Genomic DNA, 19032 nt, shown 5'->3' on the forward strand with positions numbered 1-19032 from the left:
GTAAAATGTTGTGTGATAAAAAGAAATGTACTCTGAACGTTACCCTTAGCACAACATTTCAAAAGAGGGACATGTTGGTAGTAACGTCACGCTGTGGTAATGTTTCTCTTTGACAGCAACAGGGAAAATGTGAAAGAAAAACCTGGAGGAAAGTCAGGTTTACTTCCAGGTTTTTCTGTTAGCTAGACCAAGATCTACCTGGTAAAAACATGTTAGATGATAAAGACATGCACACACACAAAAAAAATTGCTGCTATAATAATAGTAAAAACTGGTTATTCAAAATATTGCCTCAGAATGCTTGAATACAAAAGCATACCACGATTTTCTAATGTGTTCTTTTTTTTGTAAAACATTTTTAAAAGCTTGTTTTTCTTTCACAACTTTGTGTTGTATTTCATACAATCCCACTGAATATATTGAAGCTTGTGGCTATATTGGGATAAAATTATAATAATAAAAAAAATTACTTAGAGGCACCATAGAGATACTTTTTCAAGCATTTGGGTTGTTTAGCACATATGCACATTTCCATCATCACCCTCCTGGTTAGCCGAGCTCTCAGATTAGTATAGTTTGACAGTGATTGTATAATGTCCAACCTAATACGTATGAGGGTATTGATTTTCAGCAAGCTAGTGCATTAAGGTGCAAAGCAGCTCTGTGTCTTGTAGGCGAACTGTGAACAGCTTCTGGAAGCAAATTGAATGGCCCGGCTTGTTGCTGTTCTCCGGAGCTTTCTGACATTCTGCAGAAAAATGAGCTGTAATAATGTATCTCAAGCTTTTTGTTTAATAAAGTCTATAAAAAAAATCTCATCTACAATTATGCATCTTCTTCACATTATTGCAGCAGCAGGTGTTCTGTCTTATTTCTTTTTTAATTTGAAGGGAGAGCAGAGAATATGAGTGAAAATAAAAAACTTGGCACACTATTAGCTGGTTGCCAGCTTCTCTTCACAGCTTCAGCCAGCTGAGAGCAATGTGGATTTTCCAAATAATTTGTTCTTGGTTGAAGAAATATTGCACCTGAACTTTAAAGGGTGTAGGCAATCGTCTGAATAAAACCTTGTTTTGCAATGTATCCACACTTGAATGTTAATTTTTGCCTGTTTTGTTTTTTTTATTGCCCGCTAGGTTTGTTGAAATGAACTGCATATTTTCTCATGTTTACATCCTTTTGTCATTATGAATTCAGTTCTAACCTGATTTCTGGTCTCTTTCTCTGCAGGTTTTATCCATACTTGTGGAGGCACACTAAAGGGGTGGAATGGGACTATAGAAAGCCCCGGATTTCCTTATGGATATCCTAATGGAGCGAACTGTACCTGGGTGATTGTCGCCGAGAAGGGGAACAGGATTCATATAGTTTTTCAATCTTTCGCCGTGGAGGAGGAATATGACTTTTTATCTTTGTATGATGGGCATCCGCAGCCGGCTAACTTCAGAACGAGGTAAGAAGGCGGCCCTGAAGTCAAACACCTTGAAGGCTGCATTTAAAAGCTGGGAGGCAGAACTGGGAGAGATGTGAGGAAGAAAAGTCTTCAGTGATCACTTCTGACGGAAAGGTCAACCTTAATGTACACATGACAGAGACTGTTTATTCTTGTCAGGGAGGTGTCAGGCAAGTCAGGCGTGCTCAGTGAGACGAGTATTGTGCGTCAGCTCTTCTCTGACACAGTCTGGTGTGGATGGAGCTGCCCCCTTAAAAAAAATGTACAGACCTTCATTGCAATTTTACTTGCGAGATGAACAGTTTATCTTTTATTTTATATTATTCAGCCTAGTGTACCAAAACAGTCCTTAAAATGTAGCATATTGACTTGAGTTTTGTATATTGCTTTGATGGGCTTAGGTGGTGTGTGTAGCAAATGGGAGTTGAACAATAGTGTGAATAAAAGCCAGAGGCGTCTCTTTCATGAAACCCACTTTAAAAAGTCACGGCAAAGAGTCCTATCAACCAGGACACTTATACCCCCAACCTCTGCATTATTTTTAAATGAGCATGCTGGTTTAGTTTCAGTGACGGATGGGTCAAACTCTGTCGCTACCATCCTTTGTTCTAATACTTCACAGGAGGAGACAAAGGTGGAGAGAAATGTGATCATCAAACACTAAAAAACTGCTATTTCTTTGCTTTGGTTACCAGATAGGCAAACAACTGTTTACTCAGTGTGCTTTCTGGATTCATACAAAAGCCTGACATTTATGTGAAGCTGTGTTTTCAGGGTCATTGCATTGTCAAGGTGCCTTTTTAATATTTGTCTTAAAGAAACTGTGTGTGTTTCTGTGAGCATACAGCAAAGCAAAACTTGAATTTGACGATAGGAAAAAAAAGACCTTGATGTGCGGATTGAAATCTGGATTTTTTAAAATTGTTTTTATTTTAACATTCAATTGTTAAAACAGTGAAAACATACATATATGTTTTTGATCCAGCTAATTAATTAACTAACTTAACTAAGTTTTCGTGGTCACCATATCCTGTTCTGGTATGTTGGAGCTCAGTTGGAGCTTTGGGTGGGGTTTAATAGATGAAGCCAACAACAACAACAACAGCAACAGCAGCAACAGCAGCAACAGCAGCAACAGCAACAGCAGCAACAACAGCAACAGCAGCAACAACAGCAACAACAACTTGTGGACAAACACACTTCAAGGCGATCTGAATCCTTATTTTGATGTGAGATGGGATAGCAAATTTTATTTAACACTCAAAAATTACAGTTCTTAATTTTTATAACAGTGGACTTGTGAAAAAAAGCTAAAAAAAAAAAAAAAGCCAACAAAAAGAAACAAATTAAGTACTTAATGCAAATATTTATCTCCTTTTAACTTTTCACATTTTACCTCATGGTTGCCAAAGTGTCAATGCATTTAACTTGGACCAGTTACATTAAAACAATCAAAGTTGAGAGAGAAATGTGGAAGCATAGATTTTAAAACCACCAGTAGTCCAAGATTGAATGCCTCCAACAGTGCTGCATAGCTTTTTTCTGTCTCTTATCTCGTTCTTAACTCTACTGCAGTGGAAGTGGGCTGAGGTCACATGTTACTACAAAGAAGGACATATAGTAAAGAGTGGCAATAAGCTGGAACAACTCAGGAGTTGAATCACTGTTGATACTTTACTGTAGGGGATGAATCACATCAGGTTTTGAAGAGATTGTGCTACTGTGTTGCATAATATTTTCTGAAGGACAGGCTTACAAAAGGAGTTGTCAATAGTTAGATTTAGTTCAATAAATCTGACATGTAACGTCTGTAGTCTGAAATATACAAAATGTTTTCTATAATACACGGGTCTTTGTGCTGAAATCAGCACAAACATAGGAATTTTGCAATATTCTCTAGTACTCGTGGGCGAGCAAGATGTAACAGATATCACATTACCAAACTAACAACTAGTAAAACTATGGTCCATAAAAGTCTGGGTTTCTCAAGCTCAAAAATCTCCTGGCAGTTATAGCAAGATCTTTTCACTTTCTTCTATCAAATGTACAGAAACAAATTAATTTACACAAACTCTGAACTAAGATTTGTATTTTTGCAAAGAAAAACAGCAGAGCCTATTTTTAACTACTTATAAGTTTTTTATTTTAAAAATTTTGCAAAACTGGCACCACAGTAAAAATACAATCTGAATAAATTGTATAATATTTAGGTTTTTCTGTTGTAGTCAAAGGTAATAGGGAAAACACTACAATGTACATTAAAGAATCCTCTTTTTAATTATGTTCAATCTGGGATTTAATTCAGTGTTAATTAAAACCTTACTTACATTACACCAGCAAGCAGTGACGTGCGGTCAGGGGAGGCAGGTGAGGCAGTGCCTCACCAGCCATCATGAAAAGAAAGAAAATATATAATCATAAAGTAATTTAAATTGTTATATTCGTCCGGTGGTTTGTACTAAAAAATATTTATTTTTCATGTAGCTTCACCAATTTCGATTTTTATTTGTTCAAAATCGCTGAATTTTCTTATTTTCCCATTCAAATGCTTGGAAGCGATGCCGGTGAGGCAGCAGCGAGCTCTGCCTCACCTTGGATTGCGCAACCCCTGGCTCTGCGCTGGCTGCTAAGCGGAGAGAGCATGTTGCTTTACGGCGTCAATAAAATGGTTTAAACAAATTTAATATGTGAACTTATTTCCAATAATTTAGCTTATGTATATAATGTACAGTGCTGTTTGTCACCAACTGTGTTTGTGTAACGTGTGTTTATTTATTTACTGCGCAGTTCTCTTGCCTCATGGCAGAGGCGCTCAAGATCCCAGACGTTCGTCTTGTTCACTCCTCAACTGCCGAGTAAGTGACAGCGAGCTAGGCTAAACGATTCGGGAAGCAAGTCAAGTGCAGCGATAGATTATAATAGAGATAGTGATTTTTTTCCTCTCGCTTATCCCGACTTTCGACATGGATGACTACATTACAACACTAAAAAAGTTTTCTCAAGTGAACTTTCAATCGAAGCAGGAGATAATATGTGTGTTTTGTGAGCTACAGTTTGTATGTGTAAGGATGCAGAAGTGAAACATAACCTGTAAACTGCTGTCAATCTATGCATCTATTTGCAAATCTGATTCTGATGACGTCAGTGCCTCACCAGCTATGAACCTCACCGCACGTCACTGCCAGCAAGAAGTGTATATGAAGACTGTTTTTGATACTAAGCTTAATTTAACACTTTGATTAAATTGTGTAGTACGCCATTTGCGTCAGTGAATGGCAGCACTGCGCTATTGGCCTACAGTCTGCCCGAAATGACAAGAAGATGAAGAAGAAAAAAGGAGAATTCCGCGGTTTCCCTAAATGCATCACATCATCATTTGTCAACATTACGTTTTTTTGTGTGTTTTTTTATTGTTTTTTTTTACAAAGGATCCAAAGAGACGGTAGGAGACCCAATCTTTGTTAACAACAACAATTTAGTTTATTTACTTTTTGTTGTGCTTTAATGTTTCTTTGTTGAAATTAGGGTTCAAAATGAATCCCTTCTTGTTGTATTAATCTTTGTGAAATCTGTTTTCCATTCTTCCTTCCTTTCTTCCTTTTTATTTATTTATTTTTTTAATCTTCTTTGTATTGGGTCTTTATTAGGATATCAGCTTACTGGTGCTAGCTTATTATGTTAATTGAACATTCCGCCTTGCTTCTCGTTATTTTGCATCTAGGTTTCACCTTATCTTGCTCCTTGCACACCTGCTCCTAGTTAGCTAATTATTCTGTCAGTCAGTTTCCCGTAAGTCCAAGCACGTCCTGTCAATATTACTTTATTTAGCTATTTTGTCTCGTCATGTTTTTCTATTACTCATAAATATTTTCTGGGACCAAAAACGTGCTCTTGCAATTTAAGCTTTACTTTTAAAAGAAAACGAGAACAACAAAAAGCAATTTCCTTCAGTATGGACTGTTAAAAAAATAGAACCATGTAAAATTTACAACACAATTTCAAGGGATAAAAAAAGCTATTTCACATAAGAGGGACAGATGGTTGTCATATACGATGAGAAGTAGAAACTAGTTTTGTGCCAAATAAAATATTCTTTAGACTTTCAAATTAAGCTGAGGTTATATAAAATGGACTGTAGAGCTACATTTTTTTTCAAGGCAATTCTGTAAATTAATTAAAAATACCTCTTTTGATAGATAAAATATAAATAAAACGTACCCTTATGTAAGGCTACATAGACAATGCACTTAATTAAAAAAATATATTGATTTGCTGAAACTATGCTCAAAACTGAAAGTTTAGGCTGCCTTGTCCTTTGTTACAGTGTTACATTTTCTGCATTGGATTACATGTAATTGTGGGACTGTTTATTTCCTGCCTTAAAGGGATAATTTTATGATTGCTGTTACAACCCCTACTGTTAGCAATTAATTATCCCCTTAACAAAAAGTAGAAAAAATAGTTCCAACGATGGAAACGTATTTTGGGAGCTTTTCCATCAAGCCGGTTCCTGTGGTAAAAACTAATCTCTACTTTTTTTTGTCTTCCACTGGTAGAAGCACTAAGTCTTGCAACATGAATCTTGTTCTATAGGCACAAAATATTTGCTAGGCCAATGCAAAAAAATAGTTTTCATCAGGAGGTACACTCATAAAGCACCAGCAAACAGATGTTGAAACTGCAGACTTATGTTTTGCTTTTTAATATTCCCGTTGAAAAAAACATAAAATGTCCAATGTTCCAAGTTTCTTATTTTTATGTAATCACCAATCAGGCGTGGTAAATGTCAGTCGCTGCCATTTTGAGCCAATGTGGAAACTATTGTGGTCACTGCTTGAGTCCAACACCTGAGAGAGAAACCTGAGTATTGTGCTATGGCAATAGTTATTCAGAAGTAGCATGGCAACAATTAGCAGTTAGATAATCAGTTTACTTTCTAACAATCATTTTAATCACTCTTTATTTTCTATGAACTCAAGAAAAATGTGTTATATGATTAAGATTGCTTTGTAATACAATTGAAATATGTGAATTTTCATGAGGTTATGTTCATATCCTTGAACACTGCTCCGAATGTTATTTTAATCTTCCTGTAACATGCATACTACTGTTTCTTTTGTTTCAAAAAAGTTTATAGCTATCAGGCAGAAAACATTTAATTCTTGAATTCATCCTGTTTATTTATTTTCTTTGGTAACCTAGACAACACAAAGGTGTTTAGATCAAACGGTAGCTTGAGAAAGACTTACCAGCCTCCACAGAGGGTGGTAGAAAATTAAATTTTGGTCCCTGCTGCCAGTGTTGTGAAATTGGATCCCAAAACACTGTTTATTACTCCATTCATAAACAGTCATGTCTTTAAATATTGCCAGGTGGCATCAGCAAGTCCCACCTGAAGCTCTGAAAATATCACCCCTGTGTGCTGCACACTTTCTGAATATTAATCGGTGATCAGAAATGACTGTTGGGAATTTCAAGATTTTCATTATCAAGAATACAAGGGAAATTAGTACAATTAGCCAGAATATAGCCAAAGAGGCAATGGGCACAATTGTGTACTTTGCCAATATTGCTCATGATACTTATTTTAGCATCTTAAATTGTTTGCTTTTTCTTTACTTTGCCATGTCTGTTGATATGGAGTTATGCAGTTTCCACATGATTTTGAATAAAAAGAATAATTAATTGGACATAAAAACAGGCAGCTCTTCCGCTTGCCCTTTCAGGTTAGCATAAATAGAAACCTTAGTCAAGATTAAAGCACTCTTTGAATTTATTTATAGCATTAATATTAATCAGTTAAGGTTGAAATTCAGAAGGGAACATGACAAAAACCACTACCATAAATTGGACATCAGCATCACCTGCCTGATTGGGGTGTTTCTCTATTGATCTGTGTATTCTCTTTGCTCTGAGACATTTCCACCATCCCCCTAACTCTGTGATGCGTTTACATTTAGCTAAATCCCTCATGCCTGAGAACGTCTGGTTGAATGGCTTATTATTCTGTCAAAATTATATGCTGAGAATAGTGGAGTGGAAATAGTTTGGGTAATGATGTCTTTCATTTCATTGTTTCCCAGCTCTGACTGTGTTCTCATTATAATAGCCTTTTCACTGCTGTTTTTCAAGAGACAAACTTGTATTGAATCATATGATTAGGCAAACATTTCAGTTTTACGCCGTAATTTAGCTGCCCTTTCATTATCATGTAAAAGTTTCTAAATTTCATCATTGTGCTTACATGCATTTATTAAAGCTGCAGTATGGCTTTTACAAAAATGTTATTTTTATATATTAACTGTCACCATGATACGACAGCACGAGAGAGATAATTTGAGAGAAGATCGAGCTCCTCCACCTCCTCCCAATGGTATAATTGCTGTCTGCATAAATGCACCATTCTCGGTGAAAAACAACCAATCAGAGTCAGCAGGAGGGTCTTAGCTCTGTCGACCAATCTCATGTATGTGCTGCTCATTGTGCTATTGGCGGAGAAACAGCTTGCTATCATATACATGAGTTGGACTGACAGCACTGAAGCTCTCCTCCTGGCTTTGATTGGTTGCTTCTAATGGAGAATTGTATTTGTATTCATAGGGAGAAGTAAGAGGAGCTCCATTCTTTTTTTCTTACTGATTTTCTCTCTCACTTTATATTGTCATAGTGGAAGTTTTAACAAATATGCGAAACACATTTTTTCTATATAAGATACATACTGCATCTTTAACCAGACTTGACTTGCATATAATCAACTTAACTTTGTTTTAACAGAAATAAGCTTTTACTAACAATTTTTAATGTTTTAACTGCACTTACTTGTAAGTGTTTGCTGCTCATTTTAGAGTTTGTCCCTGAAATGGACTGTGAGTCCATTCCTCGGCTGATATAGAAACAATAGGAACTGTTGCTTTGTTAGGCCAGTTTTAAGAACAGCTGCTTTTTTTGTCATCAGCATTTTTTAAATGATGTAGTTAATGACAAAAATTATCAATATTTTCCACTGACTCATTTGGACAATATTAAAATTTGACAACATGAAGACTCTTTTTCTCTATTTTTTTACGCTTTGTGTTTCTAAACTGTGGTCCTCAGGATCCACGTCTCACAAGTGTTAGAATTTTCTCTTCTACAACACACCAACGTTGAGTTGTAGACTCCCTTAAGAGTCTAAAAAGGTAAAATTTCAAATTAGGTGAAAATGCCACTTAAGTAAATATGCCATTAGAAATAGGTTGTTGACCGAAATGGTTGACTGACTTTTTCTTTTTTCTTCCAATCAGCAAACAAAAACACTACCATGCTGCACTGATAATGACTCTCCTCAGTGCTGAAGGTTTTACTGAGTGAAAAAGACCCAAAGTGAACAATTTAGTATCAGCAAAAAGGCATTTAGAGAAAGCATTGATGTAAAAAGCATTTTGAAATGAGGGAGAGAGCGTGAGAAGATTATTATTTAATACAATAAAAATGTGATTCAGGAAAAATGCTGCAATGTATGAGGCTTATAAACTTCTAATTGCTGTTTGATTTTTTTAAAATGTGTTTTTTTATTCTTAGCTTGAGGCTGTTGTGTGGGTCATTATTCACCTTAGTAACAGAAAAGCTTTGTATTCTCATTTCATGTTTCAAACAACAAACCAAAGGCAAGCAGTGTAATTTAGCTGGTTACTAAATTATGGCTGGCAATACCGGTCATAACACTTTTTCTATTACATAGGTGACAGCATGTTGTTGCTGAGACTCAATAAATCAAAAATATACGTCTAAAAGAAGCATGAACAAAATGAATAAAAAAAAACCCCATTTGAGATAAACGAAATGAGAAACAAAGTGATTCAGAGCTACAGAGCTAATGCAACATAGAACGAGAGACAGATGGAGAAAGACAGACACAGAGTTAGACAAATTGAGCTACATCATTTCCGTCTCCCTCTTCTGTTCCTCTATGGCACACTCCTTCCCTGACACACTAATCAGGTGGCGGGAATGTGTGACAGCTGCCTTTAGGGCTGATGTAGTGTGTTCAGGTGGAAGCAAAGGCTGCATCTGTCCAGCCAATTATTGGCCCTCTGTTCCCAGGCACATACACTCATTCTTTTGCCACTGTTTTTGCTGTGATTCATAAGCAGGGGACGATGTAGCTGCTCAGGCAGCTGGTGTCTCTAAACCCGCATTGACATTTCTGGTTGGTTTGGAAACCAATGCAGATGCATGACACCTGCTCTCTCTCTCTATTTTCTCTTTCTCTCTCTGAGTTACACTTGCAGGGCTGATAATTTCTGTTCATAAAGTTGAAAAGTATTTTTTTTAGCATGATTTTGTTGTGTGTAATGTTTTTTCTTTTATATTTAGTGAAAAAAAAAAGACATTTGATCTTGACACTTGTTCTGGCATTTCAAAGTTTTTATTTTGTGGCCTTTTATAAAAAAATTTTTTAGTTTTATTTGTGTGGTTTTGACCTTGTGTGGCTTCTGTTGAACTTGCTTTCATCACATGTCAAAGCAAAAAAAAAAAAAAGATTACTATTCTCTGACAAACACCAAATGATCTGGCATATTTTATACTTTAAACTAATTCTAGAGTGTTAACAGACACTGTATTATAATATAAATAAAACCACAGGAAGATACAGTAGGATATTTTGCTCAAATTTAAACTAGATCATTATGGGAAGGACTGAAGTAATTTTTTTTCATATGTTGAAAATATTGCCTTCCTGCCAACAAAGCTCTTAAATTTAAAAGGTTCCCAAAGAGGTTACATTCTTGTCATTGCCTATCATAGTCAAACAAATGAGAATAATTTCAGAATTAGCTGTAAATCTTTGCCAGCTGAAAATGTAAAATTACAACTACCCTTAGGAGTTAAAAATATGATCCAAGATATTTCAGTTTTGTGGCCAATTTCAATTTTTTTGTCATCCTATTCCACTTTTACTTTTAGTACAACTATTATCAACATCCAAAATAAATTTTCTATCTTCTGCTTAAATTGAAATTGATAAAGGCTACAAAGCTGTCTCTCCCTGGGTCCCTGAAAATACACAATTACAGTACAATCATGTGAGGATTGGAAAAGGTGTCAGTCAAAACCCAACGGACAACAGAAACAGCATCAAGTTTAAAAGACAAATTTTGACTCCTTAACAAATCATTTTTTTGCAAGAGTCAAACTAAACATGTAACATGAAGCTAAATATTTAATTGTTCTCCAAGATTAATTCAAAATAAAAAAAAAAACACTATCAAAGAGACAACAGTTCAGATTTACTGATATGCAGCAGTTTAACTCATTATGTAAATGGAGACCTGAATAAGCCTTTTTTGTTCTGAAAAGTTTATAAATAATGAATTGCTAATTGTTATGCTAATTAACAATTAGCACAATTAGTGAGGCAAACTCCAGTCTCCACAGTGTGTACAACTCTGAGATTTTCCAAAAGCTTCCAACATTTTCCAATTAAACATGTTTCATGACTCACAAAGGCTGAAGTTTGAAATGAATAAAACTGAGCAACTGAGAAGCTGCTGAACCCTCCAGTGAAAACATTGTTTCCTTTTTAAAAGGTTCCTAAGCCTTTGTGGCTTTTCTGATTTCCTCTTTAAATGTCTTTATTCTTACATAGAGTTATCTTCTCTGTTATAACTTTTGCATCGAAGAGTGTTCTTATTACTCTTGTTGAAAAACAAGACTTGACTTTTGAGTTTCTGACTGGCAGGTCACTGATTGTGTTCCACAAGTTTGAGTTAAAGATTTTCATTCACCACCCAATTTCTCAGCATATTCTTATATTTTATATAATTTCAGACAAACCTAATCATAAAAACTACTGCTCATATTTTGATATACGTCCCCAACTGCTTTAAAATGCTATTTCATTTAAATGATAGAAATAAGAATTTTTATTTTGATCTCCTCAAGCTAAAACTACAGCCTATTTTAGCATATTTTTGTTGATTCTCAAACTCAAGAGTATTTTTTGTGCACACTTCTATTGAATATCTAAATGTACTGAATATCTTTTGTGTTTGATTTGATGTAAAGCACTTTGAAATGCCTTGCTGCTGAAATGTGCTATACAAATAAAATTTGATTTGATTTAGATTTTAAACCACGGGCTCTTGGGTTCGGAAAGACAAGGAATCCATTGGTGTTTAATTGTTTGACATTTTTCATCTACTCACCAGATGATCTTGTTGCCATGGCAACAGGCTGTAATTGGTGTGAGATCCTTTTGAGTTTTTTTTTTTGGTTTTGTTTTGTTATGTTATACCCATGCTTGGATCAAGGGGTGGTCCTTGATTTAAAACAGATCTAACATTACTTTTCCCTCTCATAATTGAAATCTTGCATTAAAACAATCCATCTGAGAATTAAAATTCTCTAATTGTGTTTTTAAGGTTTACATCTGTCCATATCTATACAAATCAACAAGCATACATTCATGTTTTGCCAGATGGAATCTTCTCTTTATTTCATGTTCAGGACCAGTTTTATTTTTTGCCACTCCTTTTTGTTGTCCACACGTATTAATCACTTGACCACATATTTTTGTGTTTTTTAAAATTTATTTTACAGTTGTCTGAATTTTGGATTCTGAAGAGCTGTGATCTTATTCATCAGTTTGTATGTTGCTGCTTCTCAGCGTCTGTTCTCACTTGTCCTTCCTCTTCTGTATCACATGTTGCCATAGCAGCACATCTTTTTCCTGTTCTGCACATGTTATCTTCATTTTCAGTCCACTCAGATAATTCCCAAATCAGCTTTTTAAAAGTGATAACAGGTTTGTTAGTTGTTCATATTTTTCTCTTTTCTGTTACTATTGCGGGTAAGGACTTTTTTTCTGCCTCAATCTGCAATGCACTCGAGCTGGTGTGTGCCTGTGGCCCATCAGTGTGTGAGCAAATGCCACACAACCTCTGATTGTCCTATTCTGTTCTGTTTTTCTCAGCCAGTAATTAGTCCCCCCATGGATCCTCCTCTTCAAACTTTGGGAAAGGGGGTAATTTTAAAGACTTCCAAGCTTCACATCAAACTGTTATTCTTTGAAAATACATTACTTGAACTTGAAAAACGTACTGTGGGTTCCTCCTACTCTTTCCCACCCCCTGCAGACACAAGAGTGAATTTTGTTACTAAAGACAGGCTCTCTGGTATATGATGCAGTTTCTAAGTGTTACTTTTGTAGTTCTGAGTCAGAGTGAACTTGCATATTAGTTCATGACATTTGTCTTCATAAAGTACATTGTTTTGCTCACTAGCAATTTCTACAAATCTGCAGTGAGACAAAAATTGTTAATGTTTTAATTTATATTTGTGGATCCTCCCTTAAAGTTAAAGCTAAGTTTGATTTAATTTTTTGCAGCTTGATATATGTGTGTGGAGCCTGCAAAGTAAAGCATATTTCCTATAAAGTTTAGCATGTGACCAGTTTTTGAACGGTAAAAGTAGATGCGATTAGTCAGAAACCTTAGACAGTAAAGGGATACAAAGTGTCAAATAAATGGTGTCCTGCCTCTTTCCTTTGCTGTTTATCATTAGAAATGCACAAACATCGACTCTTATAGACCACAAGCTTGTCTTCACTTTTAATTTAAACCAAAGTTCCTTATAAATTGAGTACAATAGTCTTTTGAGTGATCACACATCTTGCAAGGTCACACTTAAGTTATGTTTCCTGTGTTTAAAATTGCATCACTGCTTACCGCTGGCAGTGTCTGGACATGCTGCGAGTACCTGCAAAAAGGGTAATTATTTACTGCACAGTTCACTGTGGTGTAATTGGAAACTCTATTGAAGCTGTAAATACAGCCCCCTCTCTTTTGCTGTCACTGTGAAGGTTCCTTTTTTCAAAGTTTGGCAAGCCACAGACATTATTTACCTGGCTTATTGTCAAGTTGAGATTCAGTTTCAAATGGGTTCAAAGCCAGCAATAAGAGGTAATGGAACATGAGGCAACTACTGCACACAAGTTTGACTTCATGTTTTGCAGCCCGGCTCACTGCTGTGAAAGGTCGATAGAACATCAGCAGCTTCTGCTGAGAAATGGTCAGCTACACATCTTTTTTACGACGTCATGAAAGTAAATGGATTTGTTTGGATCTGCACCTAATTTGAAATGCGGCAATGAATCAGACTGTTACAATATAGCTGTGATCCCTGAAACATCTTCGACAATAGGGGAGGGTTCCCTACTTGGGTTTTGATAGAATAGTACTCTGATTTATTACCAATTGTTACACTTCATCTCAGTTCTGAAAGTTTTTTTTTTCTTTAGATTGAACACTGCCATTATTTGTTATGAAGGGTTTGTAGATGTATTTTTTGCAAAACTTTTTTCCTAATGTGTAAAAGGCAAATAGTACATCAGGAATTGCTTATTAAGTTTTCAAACATGTTGGAATGATTATTACAAACAGAAAATACAAGAAATGAGGTGTGGTATGCAGCTGTATTCAGCAAACCTGAATGAATACTTTTTGGAACCAACTTTCCAGCATTTCAAGAGTGTCTCTGCCACGTTTGCAAACCTACAGGTTGATATGTCTTTTCTGCTAAATAGCTCAATCTCAGTCAAATTGGATCATGTGTGTTTATGCACTCTGCAATTCTTGCTTGGATTAAGGTCTTGACTTTTGCTCGACCAATCCAGGACATGAATGTCCCTTGATCTTAGTAGTTCAATTGTACTTCTGGTTGTATGTTTTGTGAACTTGTTGTACCTCAGGCTGCATCCACCCACTGACTTCCCTGTACCTGTTGATATAAAGCATTACCTGTGCATTCCCCCGCCACCAGCATATTTCAAAATGGGACTTTGTGTTCTAGGTGGTGTGGTGTCTGCAAAAAAAAAAAAGAAAAAAGTTTCATGGCATGTTATGCAAGGTGTTTGCTCAATCTAACAGTTCATCAGGAATGAGGAATAAAGCATAATTTCATCAATATGTATTGATAGTTGATGTGCTTACATTGTGACTGAACTCAAACATTCAGAACTAAGGTCTCTTCTCTTGTCTGCAGGTTAACAGGATTTACCATCCCTCCACCTGTTACCAGTTCTGATTCCATTTTTTCATTGAGGCTTACCAGTGACTTTGCAGTAAGCGCTCATGGATTTAAGGTGGCTTATGAAGGTAAGAACAGCATCATTTCTGTTCTTTGACTCCTACCGTAAGAAAAAGACAGCCTTTTACATGAAATAGGCAGCTCTGCATAAATGGCTCTTCAATTAAAGGAAGAATCCATCAATACGGGGAAAATAGACCACCTATTCCTGAGAGAGAAAGGTGTGATCACACTTAATCTAACTGATTATCTCTGGGACTTTGCTCTTGATTTATGGAACAGTTAGGTGTTTCAATTAGGCAAATCATTCTCATATTTTCTAAATCAACATCTCTGCCCCTAAAATTTCTGAACCTCATTTGCTACTCCAGAGGTGCAGTTAATATTGCAAAGCAGATGGCAATGGGAATTAGTTGTACTAATTGATGTACCAAGATATTGTTGTAGAAGCAAAGCTGTGGAGAACTTTCTAAAAATAAACTATCGCTCTCTGTGATCACAGACCTCTGATGCAATGGTTTACTCCCCCATCAGTGTTTGTATTTATTATTTCTTGTTTATGTTGTTCAAATTGAATCTATCGTCTTGGTTGTTCTACTTATTCCTTTGCCGTCAGCATCTTTCTGCTATATCAGAAATCTTCAAATTCAGGTCTCAGTGGCTGGCATCCTGCAACTTTTAGATGTCTCTGCTTCAACACACCTCACTCAAATGATGTGGTTATTAGTAGGACTTGACTGCTAATGACTGTTGATAAACATATCTTCTCATCTCAGTCACTCTCCCTACCTCTATTTCGTTCCTTCTTCTTTCTTCGCCTACCCCAGACTTTACCACTCTAAGACCTTTAACAAAGCCATTTGTCCATTTGAACATTTTCGCACCATGATGTCTACCTTTTATTTTTTGAAAACGTTTAAAAATTTACAAGCTAATTTATGTGGTTAAAAAATACTAGTATACAGGTGGAAATGCTCCAGTTTATTCTGCAGCCATTTTATCTGACTTGTGTAGTTATTTTGATGTGGGAGTCAGATTAAGGATTGAGCCAACGCTCTAATATGGTAATGATAAACCCATCCCATATTCTGCACAGCTCAGCTTTTTAGGTATATCACTCATTCTTTAATCGTCTAGTGTGGCAGTACATTATCCAGATTGCACAATAAATTCCTACAAGTCCCACTCCTCTTTAAAATTATGTTTTAGTCACCATCAGTTCTTGTGTTTGTCCTATAAACTAAGAATATGACACGATAATGTTGCATTATTTGAAGTCTTAGGATGAGAACGATATTTATTTCAGCAGGTTTGAGGACAGCAGGTTTCAGCAAGTTTGAGAGTTAGTGCTTCTGTCTATTTCAAAAACAAGTTTGCATTTGTTTAGGATCATTGTCCTCAGGGAACACTCGATTGTCAAAATGTTTGACCACAGAGTTGTTGATTCAAAGTGAATAGATATCCTGAATTCTGTCTAAAATGTATGATATTTAATAATACAAGATTTTTTGTTAACATACAAACTTGTTGATATAAATGATCATTATTATAAGAAGAGTAGTGGAGTATCCATCTGGAACAGGGGTCAAATCCCAGCCTGGAGGACCAGTGTCCTGCAACTTTTAGATGTGTCTCCTTCAGACAAGGAGGTATTACCTCCTTGACTGAATCACCTTCTTGGTGATGCAATCAAGTCTTTAGGTATATTGAACCATGGACACATTTAAAAGGACAGGACACCGGCCCTCAAGGCCTGGATTTGTGGAGCTTGTTGTTGGCTACAAACATTTACTACTAAAGGACATTTATATGGGTAAGTAGAGGAGGAATTGTATAAAATTTACTTTTTCAAGCTTTATAACATATAATGTTATTCCCTCGTCATAAACATACTTGGGGTGTTGCTTTCATTCACGCCTAAACGCTTGCCCTCACAAAGCTCCTCCTCGGAGCTAGCTTCTGCACCACATTGCACCCCTCTGCTACGACTCCCTGATTTAGCCCCTTCAGACTAGCAGCAGCAATTAGCAAACACCTGAAGGAACAACTAGTCTGCTGAGATTATCAAATTAACTACATCTCACTCCTAAGAACTGTTCTAAATGTCTTAATAAAGGAGCATTGTTGTGCTGAAGGCAGAGTGTCACAACAGGAAATTGGCTTCTGTTACAGATTAAAATTTCAAGTCATCAAAGTGTGATGTTACATTTCTTTTAAGCCATATTTTATATCTACAACTGAAAGTAACAATTACTTCATTTTGCTATAAAATGGCACTATATGCCTGGAACATACACAGTACCACCCATTTAACCAAATACTAGGAGGAGCATATTGTACTAAGAATATTTTAAAACTGCATATAGAAAATCCACATTAAATAAAACTTAATTGAACATCAATAAAGCCTCATATTAAATTGCACAATTTATTCTGACATTTATTAATTTAATTTCTCAATTGCCTGTCAATCAGGTGCCAAGAGGGCACCTAATCTTTTTACTGACATTTTATATATACAAATTTTGCATATCCTTATTCAAGGGTTACATGTATCATTGCTCCTGTATGTCTATATTGAGGTCACACTGGTGAACTTTCACATTTGTTATGGTTGCCATTCTGTGCCCTACAATATTTGGAGAGGTGATCTGTTGTTTGCAATCAGAAATTTATCCTTTTGTTGTAACTGCATTAAGAAAATTTAAAGGTGAGCAAGTGAACCGTTACTAAACCTTTTTAGGTTTATCATTTAAAAACACATGAACAGCCCAAGCTCACCCTTAAAATATCTACCCCTTGCCATGCTGACTCTCTCACTGCCAGCACTGTTCTTTTTATGCTAAAGTGGTTGGTTTTGTCTTTCACATGAATATGCATGTCCTGCTCTTTCTTATGACTAAGAATGTGTGATGCTTTAAGAGTGTTAGAGATGATTGAATCTTGACCACAATTGGATTTTAATCTTTCCTCTACAAGAAGGACGCAATGAAGGACACGTTCCGACTGAATCTAATTTCTCAATGGCTTGTCGCTATATCAAGTATTTCTGTGAATTGAATTTACCGATTAGAGCCACTTTTGAAACTTTCTGGGTTCAAGAATAAAATGTTGCTTAAAAAAATTTAGGAAAGGTGAAACTGCTTTTATTGAGGTGTTAGGATTTGGGGCCTTTTGTGGAACGGATCCAGGCAAATTGACTGGACATATATATATGACACAGCATACGCTTCACCTTTGGTGATGCTTGTATTTGTAATAAAAGCATTGCAACCTCTGTCTCAAACGTGCCTGTCTGTTTTTAGGACACTTGGCCCATAAAATATAATTTCTTTTTTACCCTCCCAAATCAGATTGTTTGTGTCATTGCAGGTTGTCCGTTGAGCCAGAAAAGTGTCTGTCTGCATGTGTGAGCATGTGTTGTTTACCAGCTGCTTTGCACTGTGATCTAACACAGCTTCAGTCAGTACACTTTTCCCCACCTGCATAAAAACACTCTGCTCATCTCAGCAACCAGTGAAGCATCTAGCTGGGAAGCCGGTCTACGCTGGCTTCTCCTGTGGGGAAAGTTTGCTCGCAACACTGCGACTCCGTCAAACTTCCATCTTCTTCAAAGGCTACAGAGTCATTAGATATACAGGAGAAATAAATAGCTCACCCCAGAGAAATCTCAAATTGAAATTCCTCATTCACTTTTTCGCATAACTCTCTCCTTACTGCTGCTATATAGAATGAGACAAGACAGACCCACTTCTATTGACTGTGTGTTTCAGTGAAGTGCTCTTTATTATAATCATGTAGCCTTTTGCTATTTTTCTTATCTGGACTATAAGTTTGTGGAAAAGGCGAAATATGTTCATAATGAACTTTTTGTCCCAAGTTTCAAACATGTACTACTTTCTCTCTTGGTCCAAAAAGGTTATAGACATTTAGGTGTAGGTTACACTATAATGCAAAATATCATTGTTTTGTTTATTTAGCTTTCTCGTAGAATGACTTCTATTTGTACATCAGGTAATGTTTTATGACACTTTTAGATTAAAATTGCTTTGTATGCATTAGTTTCCTGTTTAATGAAAATGTTTTGCACATAAAGCCATCCCCCGGAGTTTCTGAGCTGCTGTTCTTGCAGGATTCAGTTAGCTCAAGAATTTATTTGGGTACTTCTTGACAGAAATATTTGTTTGCCGATGGCTAACATAGCATCTAAAACATTATTTCTTGTGTGGGTTCTCATAAAAATTGAAAGTCTGGTACAATGTTAAGTGCACGTTGTTATTCATGTGCGCTTTTTTGCCCTGACGTTTAATACAAAGTTATACTGCATTCTGTTACTACACTAAGCCTTCTTTTATTTAGTTTCTTGAAGTAATCTCAGAATTATTCTGCAGAATGAAGAGGTCACTACATGGCCTGAATATGCTGGTTTTGTAATGTTGCCTGTATGTTTTGGGTGTTAGCTATAGTAGTAGACCTTAACCCATAATCTAAAGTCTTATAGCTGTAAGGAA

General features: G+C 36.1%; 1 protein-coding gene across 5 annotated transcripts in view; it reads left to right on the top strand.

Annotated features, from left to right (window-relative positions):
* The window catches only part of LOC122830488 (CUB and sushi domain-containing protein 3-like), a 240494-nt gene that overhangs the window by 24042 nt on the left and 197420 nt on the right, over nt 1–19032 (top strand). For all 5 annotated transcript variants that reach the window (XM_044115818.1, XM_044115821.1, XM_044115820.1 and 2 more), the window contains exons 2-3: nt 1231–1453; nt 14477–14589. In XM_044115818.1, the coding sequence (XP_043971753.1) occupies nt 1231–1453; nt 14477–14589 (336 nt within the window). The remainder of the gene's footprint in view (nt 1–1230; nt 1454–14476; nt 14590–19032) is intronic.

This window comes from Gambusia affinis, linkage group LG05, assembly GCF_019740435.1.
Source record: "Gambusia affinis linkage group LG05, SWU_Gaff_1.0, whole genome shotgun sequence".
Lineage (NCBI taxonomy): Eukaryota > Metazoa > Chordata > Actinopteri > Cyprinodontiformes > Poeciliidae > Gambusia > Gambusia affinis.